This window comes from Xiphophorus hellerii, chromosome 16, assembly GCF_003331165.1.
Source record: "Xiphophorus hellerii strain 12219 chromosome 16, Xiphophorus_hellerii-4.1, whole genome shotgun sequence".
NCBI classification, from domain to species: Eukaryota; Metazoa; Chordata; class Actinopteri; order Cyprinodontiformes; family Poeciliidae; genus Xiphophorus; species Xiphophorus hellerii.
The window spans coordinates 22,964,559-22,979,616 of NC_045687.1; the positions used below are offsets into that span (position 1 = coordinate 22,964,559).

The window sequence follows — 15,058 nt, forward strand, 5'->3', positions numbered from 1 at the left end:
ACACAAAAATATGAAAGGACCCAGGAGCGTTAAATATGTAAAATATATCTGCTTTACTAACTATGTACCTAAAATATAAACAATTTGATTAACAATACTAATTTCCTACATGGTTTTATGAATTTCTGTAAAATAAAGCTTATTTTTTCTGTAACATCGATTCTGAATTGCTTTGGAGTTTTGTTATTACAGAGCGCCATCTGGTGGATAAGATCTGCACGACATTTTGAAGACCGTTCATTTCATTACAGTTGTGTAACTTAAAGGTAAATTCAATTAGATGTTTAATAAGAAGTCAGCTCTAAATACATCTTTCATCAAATAACGTCTAGCCACGTAAGGTTTTTTTCTCCATTTGACTAAATGGCGATGATATATTTTTAAAAAAGGCTATTTCTTTTGGTCAAAATAAAATAAAAAATGATCTTCCATTAATCTTAATTAGTATTTGCAATCAAATCTTTGAAGATCCAAAACTGCAATATATCTTCTAAAAATGTCATGTAATCCTCCCAGAAAATGAGACATTAGCTATGGAGTTCATATAGTTGTTGATCCTATATTTTTAGCATGAAGTTGGATAATTCTGCCTCTACCTCTTATTTGAGGAGTGAAGACATTAATTAAGATCTGACCTGTTCTGTCCCATTGGGCGGAGTTCATCTGACAGATGGATGGATGGATGGATGGATGGATGGATGGATGGATGGATGGATGGATGGATGATAGGCAGACAGAATGGTGTAATTTAGCCTAAGATTATATGTGATCGGCCTCATCAGAGATAATGACGAGGCCGCTTACAGGGAGAAGGTAGACCGTCTGGCTGAGTGGTGCGACAAAAACAACCAGCAGCTGAACACCGAGAAGACCAAGGAGTTTATCGTGGACTTCAAGAGGAACGCTCACCCACATCCACCCATCCACATTAAGGGGACAGTGGTGGAGCGTGTGGACACCTTTAAGTTCCTGGGAGTCCACATCTCCGAGGACCTGACTTGGACGACCAGCTGCTCCAAACTCATTAAGAAGGCGCATCAGCGCCTCTTCTTCATGAGGACCTGAGGAAGAACCACCTGTCCTCAGAGATCCTCACGAAATTCTACCGCTGCTCCATTGAGAGCATCCTCACCAACTGTATTACAGCTTGGTACGGGAACTGCTCTGTCTCCGACCGGCAGGCGCTGCAGAGGGTGGTGAAAACTGCCCAGTATATCGCCGGGGCACCGCTCCCTGCCATCAAGGACATCTACAGGAAGCGGTGTTTGAAAAGGGCCGGGAAAATCACAAAGGACTCCACTCACCCAGCACACACACTCTTTTCCCTCCTGCCCTCTGGGAGGCGTTACAGAAGCCTACGGACCAGAACCACCAGGCACCAGAACAGCTTCTTTCCCACAGCTGTCAAGTTTTGAACGCCTCCTGACATAAAACATAAACTATAAGGACTGTACTCCCCTATCCTCTCATACAACAATAACACATGGACTATCCTCACACACACACACACACATCACGGACTGTTTTCTTCACACACACATACAACCTGTAAATTTTATCTGCCATTATTTATCTATAATCCATTCCCTAACATTCTTGTATATTCTGTATAATCTGTGCATATAGCTCCCATATTTATATTTACACACAATATCTATATCTCTTTGCTATAACCCCTTATAGTCCATACATACATAGTCTTGTACATCTGTAAATAAATATTTATATCTCGTAGAGCACTTCTGGATAGATGCAAACTACATCTCGTTGCTTGTACTTGTGACAGTGCAATGACAATAAAGTTGAATTCTATTCTATTCTATTCTATTATATGTTACTTTTTCTAACCACAAACTTTATCCTAATTAATTGAGATTTTAAATGATAAACCAATACAAAGCGATGCATAAATGAGAAGTGGAAGTAAAATGGCACATTATTTTCTGTCACACATTTCTTTCTTTTTATGAAAAGTCAAAAATGTTGGTGTGGACTTTTAACAGCTTCCTTCACTTTGATGACCATGAAAAGAAATCCAGGGCTGCTAGTAGTTAAAAGCCACTTTTTTAAAGAGACAACTCAGAGAACACAGAAACATATTTTTAAAATAATGATTCATTTAGAATTAGGCCAAATGTGTTGTATTTTTGTGTTAAAGCAACAAAGGTTATAAAGTCACTGCACACATAGTTCACATTAACAATTTGAATAAATTGATATTTAGCTTATTTCTTCACGTAAGTCTTAAAAAAAAACACCTTGTCATCGCAGGTGGCATCATGTTAAACAGAGAAACACCACGGTTCACCATTTCCACGAACCAATAAAGGAGGGAACGAAATTTGATCGTTCACCCTATTGTGTTACATCCTGCTGTGTCTTACAGAAGCGACACCACTATTTTGCTTGTCTCATCCTAGATTGCTGATTGGCGGACACCTGCAGAGTGACTTTGACATCCGTCACGAGATCTGTTTAAATACGGAGGAGCGTCGACTCCATCACACAACGGAGACCAAAGCCTCGAAGAGTTCTTGCTTCAACAGTGTTTGAACGGAACTTCATTTTTTCCTACCCAGCAGAATCCAGAGCTATCTCAACTCTGCTCCTACTTGAACACTACTACTGTAGTCAACGGAAAACTTTATTTTTTCCTCGGTTTTTTTTGTTAAAAACAGAAGAAAACACCAACCAAGATGCAATCCCAGGTGCGTCAGAACTACCACCGCGACTGCGAGGCCGCCATTAACAGGATGGTCAACATGGAGATGTTTGCCTCCTACACCTACACCTCTATGGTAAGAATATTATTTGCACAACCTCTGCTTCATTAGTCTGCCTTCAACTATTTAGCAGCCTCACCTATTACCCACTTTGTCAAATTAAATGCTACTGAGGCTAGCTTTCAGAAATGAAAATAAGCGACACCCACCGGGTTGGTGTGTCTACAAAAGTGGTCACGATAAAATAGCTGACAATAATATTTCCTGTGTTTTATTTTGGCCATTATTGTTACACTTAGTGTTTATGTGTGTATGATAGACAGGTGTGTCTACGGGACATTTATAGAAACACGGAACGGTTCCGTATCTTACGGTGGTAACTCAGCTGAGGCTGCAGTTGTTCTTGCCAGACTCCGTCATTACTCAACGCGGCTTTGGCCAAAGCTGCTTCTTCGCCAGATAATAATGGGGCGCGAGGTGTTTCAATAACTGTACTACTTGCTTGTTCAACAGGCTCATTACTTCTGCCGCGACGACGTGGCTCTGCCGGGCTTCTCCCACTTGTTCAAGGAGAACAGTGAGGAGGAGAGGGAGCACGCCGAGAAGCTGCTGTCCTTTCAGAATAAGAGAGGAGGCCGAATCGTCCTCCAGGACGTCAGGGTAAGCACAGCTAAAGCTAACAAAAGACACGTAGCAGCCATTGTGATGTTTTAATTGCAACTTAAATTAAATTTACTGCTGCATACTGTAACTGTTTTCCATATTATAGAAACCAGAGAAGGATGAGTGGGGCAGTGGGCTGGAAGCCATGAAGTGTGCTCTGCAGCTGGAGAAAAATGTCAACCAGGCTCTGCTGGATCTGCACAAGCTGGCGACTGATCATGTTGATCCCCATGTAAGTTAAAAGTTATATTTTTGCTTCTTTGACACTTGATGTTTTTGAAACTAACAAACAATTTTATTTCAGCTGTGCGATTTCCTGGAGTCCCACTACCTGAACGAGCAGGTGGAGTCCATCAAGAAGTTCGGTGACCACATCACCAACCTGACCCGCATGGATGCCCACAACAACAAGATGGCGGAGTACCTGTTTGACAAGCACACCCTGGGAGGCCAAAGCTAAATGACCAGAAGAGAAGATGGAGTAGAAGTGTGTGTGTAACAAAGGCTTCAGGCTAAATTTGTCTACTCCAGAGTTTATTAAGCATTTCATTGACCTAATCAGTTTCTGAAGTTGTAGAGTTGAGTGTATTAAGTAGTTGGTCTAAGTGTAACTTCTGATTCTCTGAATAAACATCTTGAGCTGGAGTTCTGTGGTCTGACTTGTTTATAATTTGAGGTCATTGTGCCTCCAAAACGGGTAAATTCCTGGTTAAAAGTGAAGCAGTAAAATGTCAAACAAGGTTTTGGAACTAACAAGTTTCCTGATTCCAAAAGAACTGCTAACAGAAGATCCCAAAGGGAAACGTAACGGCATCTAACAAAGTTCATGCAGCTTAAAATGCCACCTGGCATTTGGCCTGAAGGATCTGCTTCAATCACAAGCCTGAGATTTAATACACAAACCTGAGAAGAGTTACTAGACTTTAAAGCAAAACCATCAGGTATTGTGAAGAAACTTGAGAAAATATGTTGAATTTCAACAGGTTTTCAAATTGGAGTTTCAAGACTTTTTTCCACATAAACTTATAAGTAGCAATTTGAAGACAACCACACAAAGATGCAGGTCTTACAATGTGGACCAGGAACTGACCATATGAGGCTGTTCCCTAGTAAAACTCCCAGCTGGGATCTTTCTGCATGGAGTTTGGATGTTTCATAGCAAATGTGGGAGCACTGGCTTACTACTACACTAGCAATATATGCATGATGGATTAATTGGTCTCCCTAAATGGATAAAACTTGAATTTACTGGAGTAAATGGTTAAATACAATAATCCATTTTCAAGGCTGTGTGTAGTCAAGATTTGTATGAACCTCCTGTCTTATACTTCCATTAAGGCTGGGCAACATTCAGACATTCTAGTGAATACATTGAAGTGGAAATTGCTATTTATTCAATCTTGAGTGATTTTTAACATTTTTGCATGAAAAACAAGTTATTTTCTTTATGCACTTTGGACTGAGGTGATAAACTATTTCAACTTGGAATGTCAAAAATTGTCAGTAACCTTGATTCTTAACATTGTTGTTTAAAAAGCCATCAGTTTTCCCATGTCATCTTCACCACCTATTAATTATGGGAAAATATGGAGATTGTTAGATTTATAATATAGGAATTTTAAAATACAAAGTTTTTAATTTTTCAATATCGGAGAATTAATTACAAAAAATGTTGCAGCTCTAAATAAATACATTTTTAATGTGAGTGTAAGAATGTGAGCTTTATTTAGGTAAGGATAAAAGGAAATAAAAAAAATGGAAATAAAATACAATATCCTAAACAACACAATCATGCCACATTTAATATATTTTCTCTCATCAAAGCCAAAAATTACAGTAACACAAAAATATGAAAGGACCCAGGAGCGTTAAATATGTAAAATATATCTGCTTTACTAACTATGTACCTAAAATATAAACAATTTGATTAACAATACTAATTTCCTACATGTTATGAATTTCTGTAAAATAAAGCTTATTTTTTCTGTAACATCGATTCTGAGTTGCTTTGGAGTTTTATTACAGAGCGCCATCTGGTGGATAAGATCTGCACGACATTTTGAAGACGGTTCATTTCATCACAGTTGTGTAACTTAAAGTTAATTCAATTAGATGTTTAATAAGAAGTCAGCTCTAAATACATATTTCATCAGATGACGTCTAGCCACGTAAGGTTTTTTCTCCATTTCACTAAATGGCGATGATATATTTTTGAAAATTGATATTTTGTTTTGTCAAAATAAAATAAAAAATGATCTTCCATTAATCTTAATTAGTATTTGCAATCAAATCTTTGAAGATCCAAAACTGCAATATATCTTCTAAAAATGTCATGTAATCCTCCCAGAAAATGAGACATTAGCTATGGAGTTCATATAGTTGTTGATCCTATATTTTTAGCATGAAGTTGGATAATTCTGCCTCTACCTCTTATTTGAGGAGTGAAGACATTAATTAAGATCTGACCCGTTCTGTCCCATTGGGCGGAGTTCATCTGACAGATGGATGGATGGATGATAGGCAGACAGAATGGTGTAATTTAGCCTAATATTATATGTGATCGGCCTCATCAGAGATAATGACGAGGCCGCTTACAGGGAGGAGGTAGACCGTCTGGCTGAGTGGTGCGACAAAAACAACCAGCAGCTGAACACCGAGAAGACCAAGGAGCTTATCGTGGACTTCAGGAGGAACGCTGACCCACATCCACCATTCCACATTAAGGGGACAGTGGTGGAGCGTGTGGACACCTTTAAGTTCCTGGGAGTCCACATCTCCGAGGACCTGACTTGGACGACCAGCTGCTCCAAACTCATTAAGAAGGCGCATCAGCGCCTCTTCTTCATGAGGACCCTGAGGAAGAACCACCTGTCCTCAGAGATCCTCACGAAATTCTACCGCTGCACCATTGAGAGCATCCTCACCAACTGTATTACAGCTTGGTACGGGAACTGCTCTGTCTCCGACCGGCAGGCGCTGCAGAGGGTGGTGAAAACTGCCCAGTATATCGCCGGGGCACCGCTCCCTGCCATCAAGGACATCTACAGGAAGCGGTGTTTGAAAAGGGCCGGGAAAATCACAAAGGACTCCACTCACCCAGCACACACACTCTTTTCCCTCCTGCCCTCTGGGAGGCGTTACAGAAGCCTACGGACCAGAACCACCAGGCACCAGAACAGCTTCTTTCCCACAGCTGTCACGCTTCTGAACGCCTCCTGACATAAAACATAAACTATAAGGACTGTACTCCCCTATCCTCTCATACAACAATAACACATGGACTATCCTCACACACACACACACACACATCACGGACTGTTTTCTTCACACACACATACAACCTGTAAATTTTATCTGCCATTATTTATCTATAATCCATTCCCTAACATTCTTGTATATTCTGTATAATCTGTGCATATAGCTCCCATATTTATATTTACACACAATATCTATATCTCTTTGCTATAACCCCTTATAGTCCATACATACATAGTCTTGTACATCCGTAAATAAATATTTATATCTCGTAGAGCACTTCTGGATAGATGCAAACTACATCTCGTTGCTTGTACTTGTGACAGTGCAATGACAATAAAGTTGAATTCTATTCTATTCTATTCTATTCTATTATATGTTACTTTTTCTAACCACAAACTTTATCCTAATTAATTGAGATTTTAAATGATAAACCAATACAAAGCAATGCATAAATGAGAAGTGGAAGTAAAATGGCACATTATTTTCTGTCACACATTTCTTTCTTTTTATGAAAAGTCAAAAATGTTGGTGTGGACTTTTAACAGCTTCCTTCACTTTGATGACCATGAAAGAAATCCAGGGCTGCTAGTAGTTAAAAGCCACTTTTTTAAAGAGACAACTCAGAGAACACAGAAACATATTTTTAAAATAATGATTCATTTAGAATTAGGCCAAATGTGTTGTATTTTTGTGCAACGAAGGTTATAAAGTCACTGCACACATAGTTCACATAAACAATTTGAATAAATTGATATTTAGCTAATTTCTTCACGTAATTCTTAAAAAAAACACCTTGTCATCGCAGGTGGCATCATGTTAAACAGAGAAACACCACGGTTCACCATTTCCACGAATCAATAAAGGAGGGAACGAAATTTGATCGTTCACCCTATTGTGTTACATCCTGCTGTGTCTTACAGAAGCGACACCACTATTTTGCTTGTCTCATCCTAGATTGCTGATTGGCTGACACCTGCAGAGTGACTTTGACATCCGTCACGAGATCTGTTTAAATACGGAGGAGCGTCGACTCCATCACACAACGGAGACCAAAGCATCGAAGAGTTCTTGCTTCAACAGTGTTTGAACGGAACTTCCTTTTTTCCTACCCAGCAGAATCCAGAGCTATCTCAACTCTGCTCCTACTTGAACACTACTACTGTAGTCAACGGAAAACTTTATTTTTTCCTCGGTTTTTTTTGTTAAAAACAGAAGAAAACACCAACCAAGATGCAATCCCAGGTGCGTCAGAACTACCACCGCGACTGCGAGGCCGCCATTAACAGGATGGTCAACATGGAGATGTTTGCCTCCTACACCTACACCTCTATGGTAAGAATATTATTTGCACAACCTCTGCTTCATTAGTCTGCCTTCAACTATTTAGCAGCCTCACCTATTACCCACTTTGTCAAATTAAATGCTACTGAGGCTAGCTTTCAGAAATGAAAATAAGCGACACCCACCGGGTTGGTGTGTCTACAAAAGTGGCCACGATAAAATAGCTGACAATAATATTTCCTGTGTTTTATTTTGGCCATTATTGTTACACTTAGTGTTTATGTGTGTATGATAGACAGGTGTGTCTACGGGACATTTATAGAAACACGGAACGGTTCCGTATTTTACGGTGGTAACTCAGCTGAGGCTGCAGTTGTTCTTGCCAGACTCCGTCATTACTCAACGCGGCTTTGGCCAAAGCTGCTTCTTCGCCAGATAATAATGGGGCGCGAGGTGTTTCAATAACTGTACTACTTGTTTGTTCAACAGGCTCATTACTTCTGCCGCGACGACGTGGCTCTGCCGGGCTTCTCCCACTTGTTCAAGGAGAACAGTGAGGAGGAGAGGGAGCACGCCGAGAAGCTGCTGTCCTTTCAGAATAAGAGAGGAGGCCGAATCGTCCTCCAGGACGTCAGGGTAAGCACAGCTAAAGCTAACAAAAGACACGTAGCAGCCATTTTGATGTTTTAATTGCAACTTAAATTAAATTTACTGCTGCATACTGTAACTGTTTTCCATATTATAGAAACCAGAGAAGGATGAGTGGGGCAGTGGGCTGGAAGCCATGAAGTGTGCTCTGCAGCTGGAGAAAAATGTCAACCAGGCTCTGCTGGATCTGCACAAGCTGGCGACTGATCATGTTGATCCCCATGTAAGTTAAAAGTTATATTTTTGCTTCATTGACACTTGATGTTTTTGAAACAAACAATTTTGTTTCAGCTGTGCGATTTCCTGGAGTCCCACTACCTGAATGAGCAGGTGGAGTCCATCAAGAAGTTCGGTGACCACATCACCAACCTGACCCGCATGGATGCCCACAACAACAAGATGGCGGAGTACCTGTTTGACAAGCACACCCTGGGAGGCCAAAGCTAAATGACCAGAAGAGAAGATGGAGTAGAAGTGTGTGTAACAAAGGCTTCAGGCTAAATTTGTCTACTCCAGAGTTTATTAAGCATTTCATTTACCTAATCAGTTTCTGAAGTTGTAGAGTTGAGTGTATTAAGTAGTTGGTCTAAGTGTAACTTCTGATTCTCTGAATAAACATCTTGAGCTGGAGTTCTGTGGTCTGACTTGTTTATAATTTGAGGTCATTGTGCCTCCAAAACGGGTAAATTCCTGGTTAAAAGTGAAGCAGTAAAATGTCAAACAAGGTTTTGGAACCAACAAGTTTCCTGATTTAACATGTTTCAGAAATAACTGCTTTTAATGTCAACACAAGATCTCGCAGGCAAACCTAACCAAGTTCATGCAGCTTAAAATGCCACCTGGCATTTGGCCTGAAGGATGCAGCAATCCATTTTCAAGGCTGTGTAGTCAAGATTTGTATGAACCTCCTGTCTTATACTTCCATTAAGGCTGGGCAACATTCAGACATTCTAGTGAATACATTGAAGTGGAAATTGCTATTTATTCAATCTTGAGTGATTTTTAACATTTTTGCATGAAAAACAAGTTATTTTCTTTATGCACTTTGGACTGAGGTGATAAACTATTTCAACTTGGAATGTCAAAAATTGTCAGTAACCTTGATTCTTAACATTGTTGTTTAAAAAGCCATCAGTTTTCCCATGTCATCTTCACCACCTATTATGGGGATTGGTAGATTTATAATACAGTAATTCTTAAACACAAATATTTTATTCTAATATGAGAGAATTAGTTACAAAAATTGTTGAAGCTCTAAATACTTTTTTAATGTGAGTGTAAGAATGTGAGCTTTATTTAGGTAAGGATAAAAGGAAATCAGAAACAATGGAAATAAAATACAATATCCTAAACAACACAATCATGCCACATTTAATATATTTTCTTTCATCAAAGCCAAAAATTACAGTAACACAAAAATATGAAAGGACCCAGGAGCGTTAAGTATGTAAAATATATCTGCTTTACTACCTATGTACCTAAAATAAAAACAATTTGATTAACAATACTAATTTCCTGCATTTTTTAAATGAATTTCTGTAAAATGAAGCTTAATTTTCTGTAACATCGATTCTGAGTTGCTTTGGAGTTTTATTACAGAGCGCCATCTGGTGGAAAAGATCTGCACGACATTTTGAAGACAGTTCATTTCATTACAGTTGTGTAACTTAAAGTTAATTCAATTAGATGTTTAATAAGAAGTCAGCTCTAAATACATCTTTCATCAAATAACGTCTAGCCACATAAGTTTTTTTTCTTCACTAGACTAAGTAGCGATGATATATTTTTAAAAATGTCTATTTTTTGTAAAAATAAAATTAAGACTGATCATCGATTAATCTGAATTATTATTTGAAATCAAATCTTTGAAGATCCAAAACTGCAATATATCTTCTAAAAATGTCATGTAATCCTCCCAGAAAATGAGACATTAGCTATGGAGTTCATATAGTTGTTGATCCTATTTTTCCCCCTTAAATTCATTTAAAACTCTGTATTTCAGATGATGGACTTCAGGCTTTATAGTTTTGAAAATGAATGCCAAAATATAACATGAAACACTTTTTAAAAATAATTGTGTTAACATAGCTGTATTGTTGTGTGGTAAACTGACTGCTCCTATAACTATAAAATATATGTGTTAAATATTGCATGACTACTGTTATCTAGTTGAGGGTGAAACATCAATCCCTTGTTGGTGAAACTCTCTTTAGGGACATGGTACACCAAGTCACCTGAGGCTAATATCTGTTCTGGTAGTTACTAGAAACCACTGATATCGATACTGGTGCAGAAAGTGTAATGATGTGGTAAAGAGAGAAGTGAGCCTAGAAAGCAAAAGGAATAGTCCACTAAGCTGGGTGGATTGTCTGGTCCAATACTCAGTTGGTTTCAATCATACCTGAGGAACAGGGATTTTTTTCTTTCAATACGTAACTTCTCATTGGAAACCTCATGTGAGGTACACAAAGGATAAATCCTGCAACCATTTCTATTTAATATCTACCATAAGTATGAAGATGATACACAACTCTGATGTTTGAACAAATCAATGTGGGTGGATGGATGACAGGCAGGCAGAAGGATGTAATTTAGCCTAAGATTATATGTTACTTCTTTTATTTTTACTTTTTTTTTTACCACAAACTTTTATCTATTTCATTGAGATTTTAAATGATAAACCAATACAAAGCGATGCATAAATGAGAAGTATAAGGAAAATGGCACATTGTTCTCTGTCACACATTTCTTTCTTTTTATGAAAAGTCAAAAATGTTGGTGTGGATTTTTAACAGCTTCCTTCACTTTGATGACCATGAAAGAAATCCAGGGATGCTAGTAGTTAAAAGCCACTTTTTTAAAGAGACAACTCAGAGAACACAGAAACATATTTTTAAAATAATGATTCATTTAGAATTAGGCCAAATGTGTTGTATTTTTGTGTTAAAGCAACGAAGCTTATAAAGTCACTGCACACATAGTTCACATTAACAATTTGAATAAATTGATATTTAGCTTATTTCTTCACGTAATTCTTAAAAAACACCTTGTCATCGCAGATGGCATCATGTTAAACAGAGAAACACCACGGTTCACCATTTCCACGAATCAATAAAGGAGGGAACGAAATTTGATCGTTCACCCTATTGTGTTACATCCTGCTGTGTCTTACAGAAGCGACACCACTATTTTGCTTGTCTCATCCTAGATTGCTGATTGGCGGACACCTGCAGAGTGACTTTGACATCCGTCACGAGATCTGTTTAAATACGGAGGAGCGTCGACTCCATCACAGAACTTCCTTTTTTCCTACCCAGAGCTATCTCAACTCTGCTCCTACTTGAACACTACTACAGTAGTCGACGTAAAACTTTATTTTTCTCGTTTTTATAGTTAAAAACAGAAGAAAACACCAACCAAGATGCAATCCCAGGTGCGTCAGAACTACCACCGCGACTGCGAGGCCGCCATTAACAGGATGGTCAACATGGAGATGTTTGCCTCCTACACCTACACCTCTATGGTAAGAATGCTATTTGCACAACCTCTGCTTCATTAGTCTGCCTTCAACTATTTAGCAGCCTCACCTATTACCCACTTGTTCAACAGGCTCATTACTTCTGCCGCGACGACGTGGCTCTGCCGGGCTTCTCCCACTTGTTCAAGGAGAACAGTGAGGAGGAGAGGGAGCACGCCGAGAAGCTGCTGTCCTTCCAGAATAAGAGAGGAGGCCGAATCGTCCTCCAGGACGTCAGGGTAAGCACAGCTAATGCTAACAAAAGACACGTAGCAGCCATTTTGATGTTTGAAATACAACTTAATCAAATTCACTGCTGCATACTGCAAAAAAATAAATAAATTGAACTGTAACTGTTTTCCATTTTACAGAAACCAGAGAAGGATGAGTGGGGCAGTGGGCTGGAAGCCATGAAGTGTGCTCTGGAGCTGGAGAAAAATGTCAACCAGGCTCTGCTGGATCTGCACAAGCTGGCGACTGATCATGTTGATCCCCATGTAAGTTAAAAGTTATATTTTTGCTTCATTGACACTTGATGTTTTTGAAACTAATAAACAATTTTGTTTCAGCTGTGCGATTTCCTGGAGTCCCACTACCTGAACGAGCAGGTGGAGTCCATCAAGAAGTTCGGTGACCACATCACCAACCTGACCCGCATGGATGCCCACAACAACAAGATGGCGGAGTACCTGTTTGACAAGCACACCCTGGGAGGCAAAAGCTAAATGACCAGAAGGGAATATGGAGTAGAAGTGTGTGTAACAAAGGCTTCAGGCTAAATTTGTCTACTCCAGAGTTTATTAAGCATTTCATTGACCTAATCAGTTTCTGAAGTTGTAGAGTTGAGTGTATTAAGTAGTTGGTCTAAGTGTAACTTCTGATTCTCTGAATAAACATCTTGAGCTGGAGTTCTGTGGTCTGACTTGTTTATAATTTGAGGTCATTGTGCCTCCAAAACGGGTAAATTCCTGGTTAAAAGTGAAGCAGTAAAATGTCAAACAAGTTTCCTGATTCCAATAGAACTGCTAACAGAAGATCCCAAAGGGAAACGTAACGGCATCTAACAAAGTTCATGCAGCTTAAAATGCCACCTGGCATTTGGCCTGAAGGATCTGCTTCAATCACAAGCCTGAGATTTAATACACAAACCTGAGAAGAGTTACTAGACTTTAAAGCAAAACCATCAGGTATTGTGGAGAAACTTGAGAAAATATGTTGAATTTTAACAGGTTTTCAAATTGGAGTTGCAAGACTTTTTTCCAAGTAAACTTATAAATAGCAATTTGAAGACAACCACACAAAGATACAGGTCTTACAATGTGGACCAGGAACTGACCATATGAGGCTGTTCCCTAGTAAAACTCCCAGCTGGGATCTTTCTGCATGGAGTTTGGATGTTTCATAGCAAATGTGGGAACACTGGCTTACTACTACACTAGCAATATATGCATGATGGATTAATTGGTCTCCCTAAATGGATAAAACTTGAATTTACTGGAGTAAATGGTTAAATACAATAATCCATTTTCAAGGCTGTGTGTAGTCAAGATTTGTATGAACCTCCTGTCTTATACTTCCATTAAGGCTGGGCAACATTCAGACATTCTAGTGAATACATTGAAGTGGAAATTGCTATTTATTCAATCTTGAGTGATTTTTAACATTTTTGCATGAAAAACAAGTTATTTTCTTTATGCACTTTGGACTGAGGTGATAAACTATTTCAACTTGGAATGTCAAAAATTGTCAGTAACCTTGATTCTTAACATTGTTGTTTAAAAAGCCATCAGTTTTCCCATGTCATCTTCACCACCTATTAATTATGGGAAATTATGGAGATTGGTACATTTATAATACAGGAATTTTAAAACACAAAGTTTTTAATTTTTCAATATCAGAGAATTAGTTACAAAAATTGTTGCAGCTCTAAATACATTTTGAATGTGAGTGTAAGAATGTGAGCTTTATTTAGGTAAGAATAAAAGGAAATCAGAAACAATGGAACTAAAATACAATATCCTAAACAACACAATCATGCCACATTTAATATATTTTCTTTCATCAAAGCCAAAAATTACAGTAACACAAAAATATGAAAGGACCCAGGAGCGTTAAGTATGTAAAATATATCTGCTTTACTAACTATGTACCTAAAATATAAACAATTTGATTAACAATACTAATTTCCTACATGGTTTTATGAATTTCTGTAAAATAAAGCTTATTTTTCTGTAACATCGTTTCTGAGTTGCTTTGGAGTTTTGTTATTACAGAGCGCCATCTGGTGGATAAGATCTGCACGACATTTTGAAGACCGTTCATTTCATTACAGTTGTGTAACTTAAAGGTAAATTCAATTAGATGTTTAATAAGAAGTCAGCTCTAAATACATCTTTCATCAAATAACGTCTAGCCACGTAAGGTTTTTTTCTCCATTTGACTAAATGGCGATGATATATTTTTAAAAAAGGCTATTTCTTTTGGTCAAAATAAAATAAAAAATGATCTTCCATTAATCTTAATTAGTATTTGCAATCAAATCTTTGAAGATCCAAAACTGCAATATATCTTCTAAAAATGTCATGTAATCCTCCCAGAAGATGAGACATCAGCTATGGAGTTCATATAGTTGTTGATCCTATTTTTAGCATAAAGTTGGATAATTCTACCTCTACCTCTTATTTGAGGAGCGAAGACTTTAATTAAGATCTGACCCGTTTTGTCCCATTGGGCGGAGTTCATCTGACAGATGGATGGATGGATGGATGGATGGATGGATGGATGATAGGCAGACAGAAGGGTGTAATTTAGCTTAAGATTATATGTTACTTTTTCTAACCACAAACTTTAATCTATTATATTGAGATTTTAAATGACAAATCAATACAAAGTTATGCATAAATGTGAAGTGTAAGTAAAATGGCACATTATTTTCTGTCACACATTTCTTTCTTTTTATGAAAAGTCA

General features: G+C 38.2%; 3 protein-coding genes across 3 annotated transcripts; all 3 read left to right on the forward strand.

The window, feature by feature from the left end:
* The first annotated feature begins 2,527 nt into the window (after positions 1-2,527).
* On the forward strand, positions 2,528-4,031 carry LOC116736073 (ferritin, middle subunit-like). The gene is made up of 4 exons (XM_032588298.1): positions 2,528-2,798; positions 3,237-3,383; positions 3,493-3,618; positions 3,691-4,031. The coding sequence occupies exons 1-4, from the start codon at positions 2,697-2,699 to the stop codon at positions 3,844-3,846; spliced, it is 531 nt and encodes a 176-aa protein (XP_032444189.1). The 5' UTR covers positions 2,528-2,696; the 3' UTR covers positions 3,847-4,031.
* A 3,750-nt stretch (positions 4,032-7,781) lies between these two features.
* On the forward strand, positions 7,782-9,203 carry LOC116736079 (ferritin, middle subunit-like). The gene is made up of 4 exons (XM_032588305.1): positions 7,782-7,976; positions 8,415-8,561; positions 8,671-8,796; positions 8,865-9,203. The coding sequence occupies exons 1-4, from the start codon at positions 7,875-7,877 to the stop codon at positions 9,018-9,020; spliced, it is 531 nt and encodes a 176-aa protein (XP_032444196.1). The 5' UTR covers positions 7,782-7,874; the 3' UTR covers positions 9,021-9,203.
* Positions 9,204-11,949: 2,746 nt separating this feature from the next.
* LOC116736076 (ferritin, middle subunit-like) lies at positions 11,950-12,998 on the forward strand. The gene is made up of 4 exons (XM_032588302.1): positions 11,950-12,096; positions 12,183-12,329; positions 12,462-12,587; positions 12,660-12,998. The coding sequence occupies exons 1-4, from the start codon at positions 11,995-11,997 to the stop codon at positions 12,813-12,815; spliced, it is 531 nt and encodes a 176-aa protein (XP_032444193.1). The 5' UTR covers positions 11,950-11,994; the 3' UTR covers positions 12,816-12,998.
* The last annotated feature ends 2,060 nt before the right edge of the window (positions 12,999-15,058 follow it).